Source organism: Neoarius graeffei, chromosome 17 (genome assembly GCF_027579695.1).
Source record: "Neoarius graeffei isolate fNeoGra1 chromosome 17, fNeoGra1.pri, whole genome shotgun sequence".
Lineage (NCBI taxonomy): Eukaryota > Metazoa > Chordata > Actinopteri > Siluriformes > Ariidae > Neoarius > Neoarius graeffei.
In genome coordinates, this window is record NC_083585.1 from 35,576,596 (window position 1) to 35,596,608 (window position 20,013).

The following is a 20,013-nucleotide window of genomic DNA, read 5'->3' on the forward strand; positions in this document are numbered from 1 at the left end:
TGTCTGTGTTTGTACCTCGTCAGATGGTTTATGCCAAAAGAAGGAGTTCAGAGCCCCATCACCATTCATCTCACTTTTGTAATCTTTCTCACACTTCCTCTCATTAACAGTTTTCACCAACCGAGCTATGTGGTCACCATAGTCTCCAGAGGCCACTTCCATGACTGAGGGCAAAAAATATTTACAATATAAAATATAGGGTGTCTACTCCATTTTGTGCAACACAACACTTAAAAATCTCTTTATGGCATGGCTGAGATTTTTTTATGAGTATGCATATAAGGATATTTATTATTTATATCTACTAATATAAATTTGCTTCAGGCTTTGAAACAGCAAGGGTGAGTTTCTTACTGAAATCAGCAGGGTTGTGATATGTAGGGCAGTTGAGTCCATGTTCCCTTAGATAGGGGATTAGGTTTGAGACTATCCCCCGGTAGATGCACTGACCTTGGCTCAAAACATAAAGCTGTAAAACAATGAAAAAAAAAAACCCACTGTCAAATAGTAAGATAAAGTTGTTTTCATGTCTTATCCTTGCATTAGACTGTTCACTTAAGGACAATGGCAGATCCTGGCATGGGCAAGATCGGAGGCCACCCAGACTGACATTGTTCCGGGGTAGCACAGGGTACCTGCACAAAAATGTCGGATATAGACATAAATCTGCAGTCACCGTTCTATCGCTCATATGCATGGTGATATTGCCGCATCAGGCATTTAACTTTGTCAGAATGGGCATCTAGTATTGTATTACTCTTCATCCCTCCTGTTTGTACTGCCAGGAGGTCTGAAGTTGGGGGTTGGGGTTGTGAGAATGTTTCTGTCAGCCAGAACTGCCAATACTGAAGGAATTTACTAAAATCTGAATTATTTGTTATGTTATTATCCATCCATTATCTATACCATAGAGTCATAGGTGAGCTGGAGCCAAACCCAGCTGACTTCAGGCAAGAGCTTGGATACACTCTGGGCAGGTCGGCAACCTACTGTAGGACTAACACGGAGATGAACGATCATTCACATTAACACCTATGGGCAATTTAGAGTAGCCAGTTGACCTAATTTACATGTCTTTTGACCGTGAGTGGAAACCAGAGTGACTGAAGGAAACCTACGCATGCACTGGTAGAACATGCAAACTCCATACAGAAATGCCCCAGTCGGCTGTGAGGTTCAAACCCAGAACTTTTTTGCTGTGAAGTGACAGTACTAACCACGTGCTGCCATTATATCATCACTTAACATAATGTTAATACAGATATTTAGGCACTACCTAAAAGCAGAGCTCCTGATGAGTGTATGAGCAAAGTATTTGCAAGGGCACAAAATCAAACTGAATAGAATAATATTATAGCATATGAACCATAGAACTGTTTAGTGTAGTGTATTTTGCATCAATAAATTGCTGCATTGTCTTGTGACAGTGATACCAATAATGAGAGACGCATCGCAGTTACGAAGACATATTTATTCCTTTCTTTGCCACCACATGCCATGCACCAGAAACAACAGCATAACATTTATTATGGTGTGAGTCTGCTGGGTGCCTGGTGGACAGCAGTGAACCAGCGCTTTCACTTTACATCATCAATATACTAGTGCATCTCAAACAATTAGAATATCGTGAAAAAGTTTGTTTGTTTGTCTCATCTCATCATCTCTAGCCGCTTTATCCTGTTCTACAGGGTCGCAGGCAAGCTGGAGCCTATCCCAGCTGACTACGGGCAAAAGGCGGGGTACACCCTGGACAAGTCACCAGGTCATCACAGGGCTGACACATAGACACAGACAACCATTCACACTCACATTCACACCTATGGTCAATTTAGAGTCACCAGTTAACCTAACCTGCATGTCTTTGGACTGTGGGGGAAACCGGAGCACCCGGAGGAAACCCACGCGGACACGGGGAGAACATGCAAACTCCGCACAAAGAGGCCCTCATCGGCCACGGGGCTCGAACCCGGACCTTCTTGCTGTGAGGTGACAGCGCTAACCACTACACCACCATGCCGCCCCTTCTGAAAAGTATTTTCATTTATACACTCGATACTTGGTTGGGGCTCCTTTACCATAAATTACTGCATCAGTACAGTGTGGCATGGAGGTGATCAGCCTCTGGCACTGCTGAGGTGTTATTGAAGCCCAGGTTGCTTTGATAGCGGCCTTCAGCTCATCTGTATTTTTGGGTTGGGTGTTTCTCATCTTCCTCTTGACAATACCCTATCGATTCACTATGGGGTTCAGGTCAGGCAAGTTGGCTGGCCAGTCAAGCACAGTAATATCATAGTCAGCAAACCATCTGGTAGCAGTTTTGGCACTGTGAGCAGGTGCAAAGTCCTGTTGGAAAAGGATAATTGCATCTCCATAAAGATTGTTAGCAGATAGACGCATGAAGTGCTCTAAAATCTCCTGGTAGATGGCCACGTTGACTTTGGACTTGATAAAACACAGTGGACCAACACCAGCAGATGACACGGCACCCCAAATCATCACAGACTGTGGAAACGTCACACTGGACTTCAAACATCTTGGATTCTGTGCCTGTCCACTTTTCCTCCAGACTCTACGACCTCGATTTCCAAAGGCAGTCCAGCTCTTTCTCTCCTTAGCCCAGGTAAGACGCTTCTGATGTTGTCTCTGGTTCAGAAGAGGCTTGATATTAGGAATGCAACAGTTGTAGCCTCTTTCCTGAAGACGTCTGTGCATGACTCTTGATGCACTGACCCCAGCCTCAGTCCACTCATTGTGAAGCTCTCCCAAGTTCTTGAATCAACTTTTCTTGACAATCTTCAAGGCTGCAGTCATCCCTGTTGCTTGTACACCTTCTCCAGCCAGCCTTTTCACCAATGACCTTCTGTGGCTTACCCTCCTTGTGGAGGGTGTCGATTATCGTCTTCTGGACAACTGTCAAGTCAGCGGTCTTTATCATGATTGTGGTTGCATGTACTGAACTAAACAGATAAATACATGGTATTGATACTGTTTTACTCAAACTCGAAATGAAATACTCTAATATTTTGAGATCTGGTTTGTTTGTTTGTTTGTTTGTTTGTTTGTTTTTCCCCACTGTAGAACATAATTATCAAAATTAAAACAGAAAAATGCTTGAAACATTTTTGTTTGTGTGTAGTTAGTCTGGAATATTTAACATTTTCAATTTCTTAAATAACTGAATAACTCATGGTTCATATTGAACTTTTTCACGATATTCTAATTGTTTGAGAGACAGTAGTATAGTTACGATCAAATATTAAACTTGATATGTCAAACGGTTATTGAGTTACATCTCTCACGTCCACGCACTTTGGCCCTCGGAGTGTGCAGCCGCAGATTGCAAACTGCACACACACCATTAGGACTAATTAGCATGCACCTGTTCCTGATTAGAGCTCAGTCACAGCACATACATAAGGACTCTCAGTAACACATATACCTTGCGAAGGCCTTGTATTTTTTTTATCATTTTTCTGGTTTTGACCCTGTTTCTGGACTTTGAGTATTGTATTACCGCTGATATCCTGTCTGTGCCTTGCTCGACTATTGCCTATTTTTCGACTCTGCTTTTGTCTACGTATTGGAGCCATTTGCTATTGTGCTTTCAATAAAACTGTTCCTGCGATTACATCCATCTATCACCCTTAGATGACAGAAACTGTCAACTGTCTAACAAGCTAGTAGACTAATAAAACTGTTTGAACTAGTTTTATATGAAACTGTTGTGAATATTTTCCATAAAATGTGTTGGTAAATAATCCCACATTATTTTTTAAAAACGCAAATTAAAAATAAGCACTGGATAAAAACCCATCTATCTTATGGAAATAAAGATGCAAATTTCGTTTTCATGTGTGAGATGCTCTGCAATCATTTAACGTTTTTACAACTTCACCTTAGCACTTAGCATAATATAGCTTACTTTATCAAAGTTTCTATAGCTTACATGATCAAAGAGCTCAAAGACTTTGGCACTGGGCTGGTGAATGGTGCAGATAACTGTTCGGCCTCCTTGAGCCAGAGCTTTCATTAATGAGACCACCTGGAAACAGGAAGAGCTATCTAGTCCACTGAAAAGAAAGCAAGGTATAAAAAGTCAGAATTTTCAGAAAAGTTAAAATTAGACATCTGTGTTTGACATCAAAAGATGAATATGAGATGATTGGTCAGAATTCCAGATTTAATTTCCTGATATCTACATCTAGACGTTTTAAATAAGTTAGAAAATGGCACCTTTGATGGCAGACCACCCAATAGTTAGGTGAACAAAAGTATTGGAACAGACAGTCTTCAAATAAACACTTAATATTTGGTTGCATAAGTTTGCTTGCAATAACTGCATCAAGCAGGCAACCCATTGATATAATCAACATGTTTTCCCCATAATGAAGTCCTCTCTTGTGCTGGCAGTGTGTTTTGGGTCATTGCCTTGCTGTATAATGAAGTGAATTGATAAACTTTATTGTTTTTTTGTAACTATATACTCATTCTGAATTTGATGCCTACGTATAACACATTCTGAAAAAGTTGGGACGGGGCAACAAAAGGCTGTTGTGGAATGCTCAAAAGTTGTGGAATGCTCAAAAAGCACCTGTTTGGAACATACCACTGGTAAAATGGTTAACTGGTAACAGATGTTATCATCATGACTGGGTATGAAAAGAACATCCTCAAAAAGCTCAGTCATTCACAAGCAAGGATGGGGCAAGGTTCACCACACTGTGAAAAGCTGCATGGGCACATAGTCCAAGAGTTTAAGAACAATGTTTTAGGAATCTTGTTGTCTACAATCCACGGGTGGCATAGTGGTGCAGTGGTTAGCACTGTCACCTCACAGCCAGGAGTTTCTCAGTTCAAGCCAAGTGGCCAACGGGGGCCTTTCTGGGTGGAGTTTGCATGTTCTCCCCATGTCTGTGTGGGTCCAGAGACATGCAGTTAGGCTAACTGGCTACTCTAAATAGCCCATAGCTGTGAATGGTTGTTTCCCAAGCCCAGAAATGGGACGGTTGTGGCAGGAAGGGCATCCAGCGTAAAACTATGCTCCAATTAATATGACGTGGATCAGTAGGGTCCACACGGACCCTGACCTGGCAGCACTGCTGGACAAGGAAGAGGAAGAAGAAATTATCTATAATTCACAATATCATTGAACTGCGAGTTGGCCTAGTGGTTAGTGTGTCCGCCTCTCGATCACGAGTTCTACTTGCGGTCGGGTCATACCAAATACCATCATAAAAATGGTACCTCTACTGCCGTCTGGCAAGGCACGCTGCAATACAGAAGCAAGTGGGGAGTCAAACTCTCGTAGTTACCAGAGGACTAGCCCCCCACTGCAACCCTAGCTATGTAATAGGCGAGAGGCCGAGGGCTACAGAAATGGAGATCAAAGCCACCTAATGCACCATATGGTGCGGGAAGGATTTTTTACAGTATCATCAAAAGATTCAGAGAATCCAGAGAAATCTCTGCATGTAAGGGGCAAAGCCAAAAACGTAACATTAAACAACCATGACCTTCAATCCCTCAGGTGGCACTGCATTAAAAAACAACATTATTGTATAAAGGGCATTACTACATGGGTGCAGGAACACTTTGGAAAACTGTTATCAGTAAACACAGTTCGTTGCTGCATCTAAAAATGCAAATTAAGACTCTACCATGCAGAACATCCAGAAATGTCACTGACTTCCCTGGGCCCAAGCCCATCTGAGATTGACTGACAAAGTGGAAAAGTGTCCTGTGGTCTGATGAGTCCACATTTCAATTTGTTTTTGGAAATCATGGACATCATGTTCTCCGAGCTAAATGGGAAAAGGGCCATCCAGACTGTTACCAGCACAAAGTTAAAAAGGTAGTATCTAAGATGGTATGGGGGTGTGTTAATACCCATGGCATGGGTAAATTGCACATCTGTGAAGTCACCATTAATGCTGAAATGTACATACAGTAGAGGTTTTGGAGCAGCATATGCTGCCATCCAGATAACATTTTTCAGGGACATTCCTGCTTATTCTAGCAAGACAATGCCAAGCCACATTCTGCATGTGTTACAACAGCATGGCTTCATAGTAAAAGAGTGCAGATACTAGACTGGCCTGCCTGCAGTCCAGACCTGTCTCCCATTGAAAGTGTGTGAAGCACAAAATATGACAATGGAGACCACAGACTGCTGAGAAACTGAAGTCATATATCAACCAATAATGGCAAAGACCTTTACTATCAAAATTTCAACAATTAGTGATCTCATTTCTCAAACACTTACTGAATGTTGTTAAAAGAAAAGGTGATGTAACACAGTGGTAAACATGCCCCTGTCCCAACTTTTTGGAACGTGTTGCAAGCATAAAATTCAGAATGAGTGTATATTTACAAAAACAATAATATTTATCAATTTGAACAGTAAATATGTTGTCTTTGTATTATATTCAATTGAATATAGGTCAAAAAGGATTTGCAAATCATTGCATTCTGGTTTTATTCACATTTTACAGAGTATCCCAACTTTCTTGGAATTGGAGTTATAGATTGGATGCATTTTTCTGTAAACTTTCAGATAGAATGTGTCTGTAGATTTCACTTTGATAGAGGATAATCTTGGTTCCATAACTTTTGTGGCACATCTCTGTATTTCTCTGCAAATGTTTGACCTTCTGATTCTTACTGCTGATGAGTGGTTTGCATCTTGTGGTGTGGCCTCTATATTTCTGCTCTTAAACTTTTCTTTTGAAAAATGGATTGTGATACCTTCACTCCTGCCCTGTGGAGGTTACTAGTGAGGTCACTGACTGTTCTTTTTTCTTCACTGCTCTTACAATGTTTGTGTTAACAACTGCTCCTATTTTCCTTGGCTGACCTGTATGATGCATGACTATTAGTACACCTGTTTCTTTATCAGAGCATTCCAAATTTCCAAATTGTTGTACTGGATAGACCCAATGTTTGTGCAATGCCTCTGATAGATTTTTCCTCTTTTCTCAGGTTTCTCCGCTTGTTTTTTCTCCAATAAACAACTCTTCTGGCCTTCAAGTTGGTTTATCCTTTTTAACAATAAAATGCAGTTTTCTCAGGCAAAACCAGGGCTCAAACCAACACTGTGTCTGAAATCGCTCACTCATTCACTACTCCCTATATAGGGAATTACTATATAGAGGACTACAAAGTGAGCTCATTGGTAAAATGAAAAAACGCTTTTGGACACTAGTCCGTCGCACTGGTATTTACATCATTACTATCACACAATTAAAACGTGCCATATCAGCCGGCTGGTGGGTTTTCAAAATAATAAATGCATGCATGCATTTTTGTGATAAATACATATTATACTGTGTGCATTTCCCACATTAATCAATACAAAGTACCTGCATCTTTCAGTTTTTTTTTTAATCAAGGCTGAATACTTTCTTCTTTGCCGCTGCCTTTTATTAAATCAAATTTGAGGCTTTTAATTTGATTTCTTTCAGCGTGACCGACCGCAGTGCATGATGGGATATATTGCTTGGTTAGTGACCATCATTTGTACACTACTTTTCATGATGCATTGTGGGATACTTTGAGTGCCACTATATAGGGTGTAATAATCCTCACTATCATTTCGGACAGTACTACAAAATGGCGCCCTCACTATATAGTGCCCTATATAGTGAGTAGGGAGTGATTTCAGACACAGGGCAAGAGAAGACATTCAAAACTATTAATTGTTTAAACAATCAATCAATCTAACTGGGCACATCTGGGCAACAAGAAACTCCTGTCAAGCATATGTTCCGATATTTCGGACCACTTGAAAATTGGATGGGTTCAAACAAAAGGTGCCATGTTCTAAGTTGTTGAACACATCTAGATGTAAATATCAGGAAATTGAAGTTGAAATTCTGATCTATCATCTTATCTTTTGAACCTCAAAATGTATTCAGTGTATACCAAAAACAAAAGAATTGGCTTTGCCATTTCAGTACTTTCAGAGGGGTCTATATTAGACATGGGGAAGTCTCATCTCATCTCATTATCTCTAGCCGCTTTATCCTGCTCTACAGGGTCGCAGGCAAGCTGGAGCCTATCCCAGCTGACTATGGGCAAAAGGCGGGGTACACCCTGGACAAGTCGCCAGGTCATCACAGGGCTGACACATAGACACAGACAACCATTCACACTCACTTTAGAGTCACCAGTTAACCTAACCTACATGTCTTTGGACTGTGGGGGAAACCGGAGCACCCGGAGGAAACCCACGAGGAAAACATGCAAACTCCGCAGAGAAAGGCCCTCGCCGGCCACAGGGCTCGAACCCGGACCTTCTTGCTGTGAGGCGACAGCGCTAACCACTACACCACCATGCCGCACATGGGGAAGTATTTTAATTATATGGCTTAATCCCTCTAGAGAGACCCAGAGGGAGAATAAATGAACAGATGGCTTAATCATCCACTTAGGGGCCTATGTAGTCATCAAACCTCTCACCACAGCTAACTATAGAAAGAACCTTTGTTCATATAATCTTTTGATATTAAAAACCCTATATTTGGCTCTAGTGCATGCTATGATGTTCAGTGAGATGAATAAAATAATCCTTATATGTGAGGACACAAAAGAAAATGTATTATGAGTTAGTGCTTGGCAAAGGTTTCACCTTGTGGGTTCATCAAAAAACATGACAGGTGGGTTGTTGATAAGTTCCAAGGCTATTGCCAAGCGCTTCCTCTGGCCACCAGAGAGGTTAGATGTGCGTGTTTTAGCACATTCCAGCAAGCCAAGTGCAGTCAAGATCTCGTTCACCTACAAAGACAGAGGCATTATTTAGTTTTATACAACAGTTAGATCTGGACCACTAATTATTGAGCAAGCAGTGTTCCAAGGGGATGCCATGGCCAAATGGTTAGAGAAACAGCTTTGGGACCAAAAGGTCACTGGTTTGATTCCCTGAACCAGCAGGACTGGCTCAAATGTCCTTGAGCAGGGCACCTAACCCCCAATTGCTCCGGCAAGTATGCTGGCATACCTTGTGTCTGATTAGCCAAAGAAAAACTGATGATGTGATTATCAGTTCGGGCAAGAACCTGGCCATAACATAACTAGTGTTCCAAAATTGCTGATATTTAACAGCACTGGTACGTTTCACTGTTTATCATTCTGCTTCTCTATGTTTGCAAGTATTCCAGTTCTAGCCATAGTTCATTATACTGAAACCACAGCAACATGCCTGGCTTATTTGCAAACTATTTTTGTTTATGGAGCAAAAATAAACAAAATATTTGGCCATAACATGTCTGAAATGGGGGCAGCACAGTGGTGTAGTGGTTAGCGCTGTTGCCTCACAGCAAGAAGGTCCTGGGTTCGAGCCCCGGGGCCGGCGAGGGCCTTTCTGTGTGGAGTTTGCATGTTCTCCCCGTGTCCGTGTGGGTTTCCTCCGGGTGCTCCGGTTTCCCCCACAGTCCAAAGACATGCAGGTTAGGTTAACTGGTGACTCTAAATTGACCGTAGGTGTGAATGTGAGTGTGAATGGTTGTCTGTGTCTATGTGTCAGCCCTGTGATGACCTGGCGACTTGTCCAGGGTGTACCCTGCCTTTCGCCTGTAGTCAGCTGGGATAGGCTCCAGCTTGCCTGCGACCCTGTAGAAGGATAAAGTGGCTAGAGATAATGAGATGTCTGAAATGTTACTCTGTTTCTTGAACAGTTGTATAAAAGTACTATAATATCAAAAAAATTTTGTATGAAACATCATGTCATACTAAATATCAGGAGCCTTGTGCCGATGTATGAATCACACTGCATTTAAATATATAAATTGCTTGATGCAAATATTCAGTCAAAATATGGAACATCAGAATTCTACAACAGACGTGTAGTGATTTATCAGATTTTAAATTGAAAATCGAAACAGAACAGAAATCAAAATCGCAAATTTAACTGTAACTAGCTGAAACTGTTATATTGGTACTGAAGTATCTGACCAGTGTCAAATTTCCAGCTGACAAAATCTCCCAGCATACCTATTTCATTTGGAGGCATGCATCTCAAATACATAGGTTTTTCTCAGCAAGTTATATCACAATCCACCAAAATGTAATAAAAATACAACACTATGCTCTAAATTCCAGTTCTTTAACATCAGACAACAAGTAGTTAATGTGTGAAGAGGTTCACACTGTTTTCTCTTACCATCTCTCTCCTGCTCTCCTCCTTTTCCTGGAGTTTCAGATTAGCTGATACCTGGGGAGGCAGATTTCAGAGGCTTTTTAATCACAAAAATCATCTTTTGATTATATAAGACTATGGTTCACTTTCTCTCATTTCTGTCAAATACCCATTGAGGTCTGCATTCCATATATCTTTAGCCACTGAAAGCCAAATTATAGCTACCCAGCTTGTGAAGGCTAAAAAGTGTACTAGTAATAACAAGTAGAAGGTGAAGTTTTAATGATCTCTAAAATAAATCTAAACCAAATGTAAACTCTAAGGTGAAACATATAGGCACAGGTATTAGTGAATATACATATTCTGCACAAACTATGTTCTGTGCTTCAATTTTCTTTATGTATACAATAAATTTCAGACAAATAAACAATATAGTTTTGTTGCTTTCACAGAAAACCCACCCAAGTAACAGAAGCCCCTTACCATCATGGCCTCCTGGACCGTCAGGTGTGGCAGAAGTATGTCATCTTGCATTATATAACAAGACACTTTTCTAAAGGACCTCAGATCTCTGGGTCGTCCATTTATCAAGATATCCCCTTTCATTCCGGTTTCCCTAAAAGACAAAGCAAATTTTTTAAGGATGTGTATAAACTTTAACCTGTGTCCTTTGTTAAACCAAAATGTGCATTACAAATATAAACTCAGTAATGTCTCATCTCATCTCATCTCATCTCATTATCTCTAGCCGCTTTATCCTTCTACAGGGTCGCAGGCAAGCTGGAGCCTATCCCAGCTGACTACGGGCGAAAGGCAGGGTACACCCTGGACAAGTCGCCAGGTCATCACAGGGCCGACACATAGACACAGACAACCATTCACACTCACATTCACACCTACGGTCAATTTAGAGTCACCAGTTAACCTAACCTGCATGTCTTTGGACTGTGGGGGAAACCGGAGCACCCGGAGGAAACCCACGCGGACACGGGGAGAACATGCAAACTCCACACAGAAAGGCCCTCGCCGGCCCTGGGGCTCGAACCCAGGACCTTCTTGCTGTGAGGCAACAGCGCTAACCACTACACCACCGTGCCGCCCAACTCAGTAATGTAACCTACATTATTATTGCAACAGTGTGATTTTTTTTAATTACTCAGGGGACAAAAATACTCTACAATATTAGTGTTTCTGATCTGTTGTGAATCTCACTGATACTCCTGTATTACTATTCGTAATTCTCAGTCAGTTTTATGTTGAGGATGTTGGTTGGAACTGGTGGGACATATATACCATCCATTATCTGTAACTGTTTATCCTGTTCTACAGGGTTGCAGGTAAGCTGGAGCCTATCCCAGCTGACTATGGGCGAGAGGCAGGGTACACCCTGGACAAGTCGCCAGGTCAACGCAGGGCTGATATATGTATCAGCCCTGCGTTGACCTGGCGACTTGTCCAGGGTGTACCCCGCAACACACAACCATTCACACCTACGGTCAATTTAGAGCCACCAATTAACCTAACCTGCATTTCTTTGGACTGTGGGGGAAAACGGAGCACCCGGAGGAAACCCACACAGACACGGGGAGAACATGCAAACTTGCCACAGAAAGGCCCTCGTCAGTCGCTGGGCTCAAACCCAGGACCTTCTTGCTGTGAGGCGACAGTGCTAACCACTACACCACCGTGCCAGCGGACATATCTAATTTGGTGTAGAAATATATATGCCAAATAGTGCTCACATTCACAGTGCTCACATTCACAGAACTGCAAACAACACGTGCTTACATGTGTAGACATAAAGCACGTACAGCATGTCGTGAATAGGTTTGTGTGTATGTCTGTGTGAGTGACATGGCTTTGTTATGTTCACCTATATCCTGCCAGGATGTTCATAAGCGTTGACTTCCCTGCTCCTGAGGGCCCCATGACAGCCACTAGATCTCCACTGGTAAAATTGCCAGAGATGCCTTTCAGCAGGGTCTTGTAACCTAAGAAAGAAGAAGAGAACAGGCCAATGGGTACCTGTGAGAAACATTTCCCAGTATTCACCACAGAGTGTTTTTTTTCTCCCCCCATATCAGGCTCTGCCGAATAAAACATTCACTTAGCACCTCCTCCTTACATAAGTGGTTCTTTGTGAGTGGGGCGAAAGAAAGCATTTATTAGACACCTTTTGTGTTTCTCAATTTTTTTGCATGATTGCTCCTGTTTGCTTTTTCCTGCTTGATATTGTTCATTCTTACTTGACATACGATCCCCCCCACCCACACACACACACACACACTAAGCTGCTTACTTTTGTCCAATTCGATAATGCATTCTGAATTTGATCCAAGGTGTTGAATGTTGAGATATTTCTAAAGACTTTTTGGCAATGTACATTTTTCTATAATCTGCATTTGTGTATGTATGTACATACAGTAGTGTCTATATTGTATTTAGTGTATATACATACACACACACACACACACACACACACACACACACACACAATATATATATATATATATATATATATATATATATATATATATATATAGTATTTATGTTGTATGTACTGTTAAGAATGAACAAATGAACCGTATGGAATATTTTTAACTTCTATATGTACTGTATTTAAGTGCATGGTACCAAGCAGATGGTTGGAATGCCCAAGAAAAATTTCTCACAGTGGGACAATAAACAAACGAACATTCTCATCATCCCTCTCATCATCATAGTGCCATTCAAAGTGTATTTCTTTCTGTAAGTTGGTTTAATGGGGAGACTACAGAATACATCAATCAAATAATAAAAAATAAACAGTGGCAATTTTGTGAAAAATGTCTGATGGTAACCTGTTATTTGTCTAGCTGAAATGCTAATCCACTTGAGTTCAGTGGCTGCAAGCTTAATTGGATTTGTAGCCTCAATCTGTCCAAGAAATACCCAAATATCTTTGACGTGTGGCATTTTGTATGAAATATATAGTGGATGCATATTATGGATACAATCCATAATATTTGATGATATTGTGCATACAATCCATAATATCATCAAAAGATTCAGAGAATCCTGAGAAATCTCTGTATGTAAGGGGAAAGGCCGAAAACCAACATTAAATCCCCATGACCTTCAATCCTTCAGGTGGCACTGCATTAAAAACTGGCATGACTGTATAAAGGACATTACTACATGGGCTCAGAAACACTTCAGAAAACCATTGCCAGTAAACACAGTTCACTGTTGCATCTACAAATGCAAGTTAAGAATCTACCATGAAAAAATGTTTGCAAATTATTGCATTTTGGTTTTATTTACATTTTACACAGCATCCCAACTTTTTTGGAATTGGGGTTGCATATTATTCAATTCTCACTAGTAGGGCTGTGCGATATGGGGAAAAAATGAATATCCCGATACATTTTCTCCATTTCACGATATACGATATATATCTCGATATATTTAAATCTCCTCTAAAGGACCCCATGAAATCTAACTTTTACTCTTTACTGTTTTCACTACAATCCCTGCAGATTAAATAACATTCTTGGTTAACTTTACAGGTGGTTTTCAACAACACATTTTAAATTTTCATGTTAGTGATTAATCACAATTGAGTTGAAATAAGACTATTTTTATTCAACAAAGATGTTGCACAAACTGCAAAAACAATCTTGAAAATTGCAACAAAGGGGCAATACAATACAGAGCTGCTCAGAGCTCAAATCAGTAAAGTGCAAACTCAACACTGAGAAAGACATTTAGCCTAAATAAGAAAAGTGCTCATTCATTAAATTATTTTAAAAAACAGATCTCCAAGCTATTAACCTGACTACTGAGAACCACTGGAACATTCACAATAGAGAGAGAGATTGAGGGAGAGAAGAGAGAGATCTGCAAAACATCATTTTTCTCTTTGCACACTTTTGAACTGAATGTTTTCTGGCGCTGCCTCTCAGATGTGTAGAATTCCGGTATTGGCTTCTCTGTAAAATGTCTGCGACCAGGCAACTCATGTTTGGGATCGAGTGTGTTTAGTAATTTTTGGAAGCCTGTTTTTTCCACTATACTAATTGGGATCATGTCTTTGGCAATGACGTTAGTGATTGCATCCGTTATAGCTCTCCATCTCTGACTCGTTTTCTCATATGGGGTGGCTTTGGAGAACGAGGCCGCTATGGTCGTTTGTTTAGCTTGTGGGGGGTTTTAGCTCGTGGGCAAGTAGTTCGGAGTTTAAGAGACTCTGCATACTCTACCGGATGAGTTTCAGGTGATGATGGAACATATTTGTAGTGCTGCTGCCTTTCGTGATGACAGGTTTGTTTGTTTTTTTGCACACTTTACAAACTGGCATTTGCTGTTCCACGTCCTCCTCGCGATATCCAAAAAATGCCAGTTGACTGACCCCTTACTAGTTCTTTTAGGAAGTAATTTGTCGCTGAAATTGCCAGAGCTTACACGGTAGCCTATGCAACACCAGCGATTGCACGAACTGAGTCAGCGCTGTAAACCGGAACCAGGAAATCTTCCCGCTGGCAGTGTTGCCAGATACTGCTAACGTTTTCCAGCTCAAAATATGTTCAAAACCCGCCAAAATGCACTTAAAACCGCCCAATCTGGCAACACAACCGAAACTAGAAAATCTTCCCGGAAGTTCCTTTCAGCATCGAGATGTCGCCCGGGATTGGTTGGAGAGTCTCATCTCATCTCATTATCTCTAGCCGCTTTATCCTGTTCTACAGGGTTGCAGGCAAGCCGGAGCCCATCCCAGCTGACTACGGGCGAAAGGTGGGGTACACCCTGGACAAGTCGCCAGGTCATCACAGGGCTGACACACAGACACAGACAACCACTCACACCCACATTCACACCTACGGTCAATTTAGAGTCACCAGTTAACCTAACCTGCATGTCTTTGGACTGTGGGGGAAACCGGAGCACCCGGAGGAAACCCACGCGGACACGGGGAGAACATGCAAACTCCACACAGAAAGGCCCTCGCCGGCCCCGGGGCTCGAACCCAGGACCTTCTTGCTGTGAGGCGACAGCGCTAACCACTACACCACCGTGCCGCCCTGGTTGGAGAGTGCGTGATGTTATTGTTTTCTTTACCCTTAGGCAGCCTCTCACGTTACTGCCTGAGAAACAGGGAGAAAACCACCGGAAAAGGTTTTAAACAAACACGAAACAAACGCAAGTCGGAAGATGACCATAAAATACTTGATAGTTACGATATAATAATTTTATGTACCGCACACAGAATTTTCGCGATATATCGAGTATATTCGATATATCGCACAGCCCTACTCACTAGTATTTTTATTTTCTCTGGATATGTTTAACTGTGAGGTGCTTGTGTTTTGTGCTTGCAGGAGAGTTGCATAACTAGCAGGAGAATTGTGCCAAACTTTATTTTACTCAGTTTTGTCACTATTTCCAGAGTGACTACATGTTCTTGATTCTGAACAGATCATCTGTAATCTGTGCACTCTAATTAATCCGCTTGGTTTAAAAAAAAAAAATCTACTGTCTGCAAAATTGCACCCCAGCTGATGTGAGTTGTACACAGCAAAATCCCCAGTGTTGAATTAACAATACACCCAGAGTGTTGATTTAACACCCTACTGTGCTTATATAGGTTCAATTGGACACAGATTAACTCTGAAAGTGTTAATTCAACACTGAGAAATTTGCTGTGTACAGCAGGTGGTGGGATTTGTAACAAATATCACACGCTATAGTTATCGCATTGAGGTGTGTTGCACTACTGCAAAGCACATTACGTTCCAGCATAACTGCCATACAAAGTGAAAGGTTTTGTTTTTGAAAGTCAATTACGAATTCTTTTTGGATAGGTCGTTAAAACTACTTCCATTCTCTTGACGCACATTTTAAAATTTAAGCAAAAAATATTGCATGTAGCTCAATACTGTTTACTGTAAATACTTCTGTGCTATTTATGGCATCTGGTTCCCACATCACCAAACTTTCATTTTTTGCACCAAATGAGGTGAAATCCCAGCTACAAGTTGCACAAATTAGTGGAAAAAGCGAAGACATTTGTCACATTTGCATACTGTGTCAAAGATGGACATATACCGTAAAACTAGAAACTGCTCAGCACTGCCAGCTCTTAAATCCACATTTACAACCCTGTTTCCAAAAACATTGGGGTGTTGTGCAAAATAAAAATAATTGATATGTGATGTGAAAATCATGGAAACCCAATATTTCATGAAAAATCATACAAAGACAACATATCAAATGTTCAAACTGAGCAATGTTTATTGTTTAAAAATATACTCCGATAAGCCACAAAATTAAAAACACTAACCAGTAAAATGAATTACATTTATTATGTTGTTACACGGGCAGCACGGTGGTGTAGTGGTTAGTGCTGTTGCCTCACAGCAAGAAGGTCCGGGTTCAAACCCCGTGGCTGGCGAGGGCCTTTCTGTGTGGAGTTTGCATGTTCTCCCCGTGTCCGTGTGGGTTTCCTCCGGGTGCTCCGGTTTCCCCCACAGTCCAAAGACATGTAGGTTAGGTTAACTGGTGACTCTAAATTGACCGTAGGTGTGAATGGTTGTCTGTGTCTATTGGCCCTTTTCCACTACCCTTTTTCAGCTCACTTCAGCCCGACACGGCTCGCGTTTCGACTATCTCAAAACAGCACCACTCAGCTCGCTTCAGCCCTGCTTAGCACCCAAAACTCGCACGGTTTTGGAGTGGGGCTGAAGCGAGCCAAACCGAGCTGAGTGAGACTGGGGGCGTGAGCAGACACTCCCCTGTGCACTGATTGGTGAGGAGGAGTGTCCTCACATGCCCCGCGAGCACGCTGGGATCTGTAAACACCGTAAACCCGGAAGAAGAAGAATTACGAATTACGAGAATTTCTGGAGCCTTATGCGCCTCGCCTCATCTATACGCTCTTGCCAGTATCTGTTGGCGTTGTCGGTGACAACAAGCCACAGCACCAAGACCAGCAACACTAACAACACCATGTCCTCCATGTTTATTGTTTACTATCCGGGTCGTGACACTACCGCTTAAAAGGTCACTGATGTCACTGTTTGCGCCGCTTAAAGACATCACGTGACGTCCACCCACTTTCGCTAACTCCACCCAATGTGTCCACCCACTTCCAGCCAGCACGGTTCAGCGCGGTGGTAGTCGAAATGCAACTCCAACAGCCCCGCTCAGCTCGACTCAGCCCAACTCAGCACGGCACGGCTCAGCCCGACTCAGCCGCGTTTGTAGTGGAAAAGCGGCATAAGTGTCAGCCCTGTGATGACCTGGCGACTTGTCCAGGGTGTACCCTGCCTTTCGCCCGTAGTCAGCTGGGATAGGCTCCAGCTTGCCTGCGACCCTGTTGGACAGGATAAAGCGGCTAGAGATAATGAGATGAGATGTTGTTACAATGGCACCCATCAAGGGGTGGGATATTAGGCAGCAAGAGAACAGTCAGTTCTGGAAATTGTGTTGGAAGCAGGAAAAATGGGCAAGCGTAAGGATCTGAGCGACTTTGACAAGGTCCAAATTGTGATGGCTGGATGACTGGGTCTGAGCATCTCCAAAATGGCACATCTTGTGGGGTGTTCCTGGTATGCAGTGGTTAGTACATACCAAAAGTGGTTCAAGGAAGGACAACCGGTGAACTGGTGACAGGGTCATGGGTGTCGAAGGCTCAATGATTCTCATGGGGCACGACAGCTAGCCCATATGGTTCAATCCCACAGAAGAGCTACTGTAGCACAAACTGCTGAAAAAGTTAATGCTGACACTTTTCTGTTTTAGCCAGCATTAAAGGGGAACTGAAGTCATTTTTAAACTTGCTTTATTCCTTAATGTGTTATTCAATTACATTTTCGGTTTTATTAACCTTATATCATGACTCATACTGGCATATTATATTACACTTATCGGCCTTTTCGGTTTTTAGCCATGTTGAATGTAGTTCGTATGGTCCACGGCAGGCGTTGCTTATCCGCGTGATCTTCACAAGATTAGTGCGAGACTTCAAACGTGAAGTGTCAGTGCCACCATTTTGAAAACTGTTTACACAGCGGCCAGATCACCATATCATTCCAATTTAGATTAATTTTGAGATTTGCCAGCTTCATCAGTGATGGAGATTATTTCATACGACTTCAAACCAATGTGGAGTAGAGAAGAGTTGGAAAGACGACAGGATAAGGATGAGTCCGTCACGCTGGTACATATGTCATTACTGTTGCACAATTAAAACGTGCCAGATCAGGCGGCTGGTGGGTTTTCAAAATAATAAATACATGCGTGTATTTTTGTGATAAATACATATTATTATACTGAGCGCCTTTCCCACATAATCCTCACTAAGGTTTCGGACAGCACTAAAAAATGGCGTCCCCACTATATAGTGCCCTATGTAGTGAGTAGGGAGCGATTTCGGATCCAGGGAAAACTTCCAGATTGATTATGTCAGCATTCGAAGGAGGGCGCGTGCATCTTTTGACAACGTTGGCAGACGTTGGTCACTTTGATTTCCGCTGTACATTTTACTTCCGTCCTACGATGTCTCGCAGAGGTCTTAGTGAATCTTGTTTACGGCCATCGCTTTGACATATGGACTGATATTACATAGCATATTTCAAACACTCATAACTTGCTATAGCAATGACAAAATGGCTGTCAGAAATGCATTCCTACATTTTATAAAATGAGATAAATAGAATTTTGATAATAAAAAAAATTTTGCCTTCAGTTCCCCTTTAACTTTTTTAGCAATTTGTGCTACAGTAGCTCTTCTGTGGGGATACACACACACTTTTTTTTTTACATAGTGTAAGTGATAATTAGTGCACTCACTGAGACTCAGTGTTGTGTTTCTGTTTCCTTTTAAACTGAGTTTGGATTAAAGATTAGAGACATTTTAAAAAGTTTTTGCAGTTGGAACCAGGAGTCAATCCCAAAATGTGTCAATTCTCAGATGGAAATAAGAATATAGAACCAAGTCACATGTATAGAGATGAACATCTTAAAATCTGAATGATGTTATACACAGTGTAGCACCATGTGCATCTTAAAATGTTTACTGAAGAACCACGAAAACAATTGCCCAAAATGTCAGTTAATCACAACCTATTATTAAAATGTGCATGCATCCAGATACAAATCTTCAAACCTGAAAGTTGCAATACAACACTTATTAAATCAATGCAACAGCATGTGCATTTGCAAATGCAAACTGTCCACTGAAGAATTAATCACTGTATGACTGTAAATTTAACTTTAAACACTGTAGTATTACAACACATGCCACAAAATATCGCACTTAAGGCAACTAAACATTAAGCTACCGACCAACCCCAAAAGGTCATCCTACATCACTCTGTGCTGTTCTTATCTCTATATGTGCTCAGCTGATAGTTTCATTCTAATTGGAAAGACCCAACCCAACCCCTGTGCCCATAACAAGGGTTAATACAGTTTGCTGACCGACAGTTACCAGCTGAGCTGTGTGCACGGATCAGGGTCGCTGAACTGCTGTAGCCAGATCTCACTTTACACTAAGTATGGATTACAAAGATTTGTTAGACAGCTCAAGCACTGCATGCAGTTGCAGTCAGTTAGGGATGAGGAACCAGTGAAGGGTCGATGTCTTAGATATTTTGGTCCAATTAAATAATTACCCATCAATAGTATTTCCATATAGTTCCATAAAGCATTTTTCACTGATTCTTTCCCTTAGCACTATGTGCTAATTATAGCATTATACTATTATAGTTATCATTATACTAGATAACTCCTGAACAAATCAGTAAAAATAATGGTTTTACATGAATTGATGGGCATTAACCTGATTTAAAAGTGTTGTAAAATCATTATCATATGTAGGTGGATAATGGTATAAAATAGTT

General features: G+C 41.5%; 1 protein-coding gene across 1 annotated transcript in view; it reads right to left on the minus strand.

Moving 5' to 3' along the window:
* The window catches only part of abcg1 (ATP-binding cassette, sub-family G (WHITE), member 1), a 33,199-nt gene that overhangs the window by 8,276 nt on the left and 4,910 nt on the right, over positions 1-20,013 (minus strand). The window contains exons 3-9 of the mRNA XM_060898109.1: positions 12,006-12,123; positions 10,616-10,748; positions 10,157-10,207; positions 8,627-8,772; positions 3,947-4,070; positions 355-469; positions 16-164 (exon numbers count right to left, since the gene is read on the minus strand). Of these exons, the coding sequence (XP_060754092.1) occupies positions 16-164; positions 355-469; positions 3,947-4,070; positions 8,627-8,772; positions 10,157-10,207; positions 10,616-10,748; positions 12,006-12,123 (836 nt within the window). The remainder of the gene's footprint in view (positions 1-15; positions 165-354; positions 470-3,946; positions 4,071-8,626; positions 8,773-10,156; positions 10,208-10,615; positions 10,749-12,005; positions 12,124-20,013) is intronic.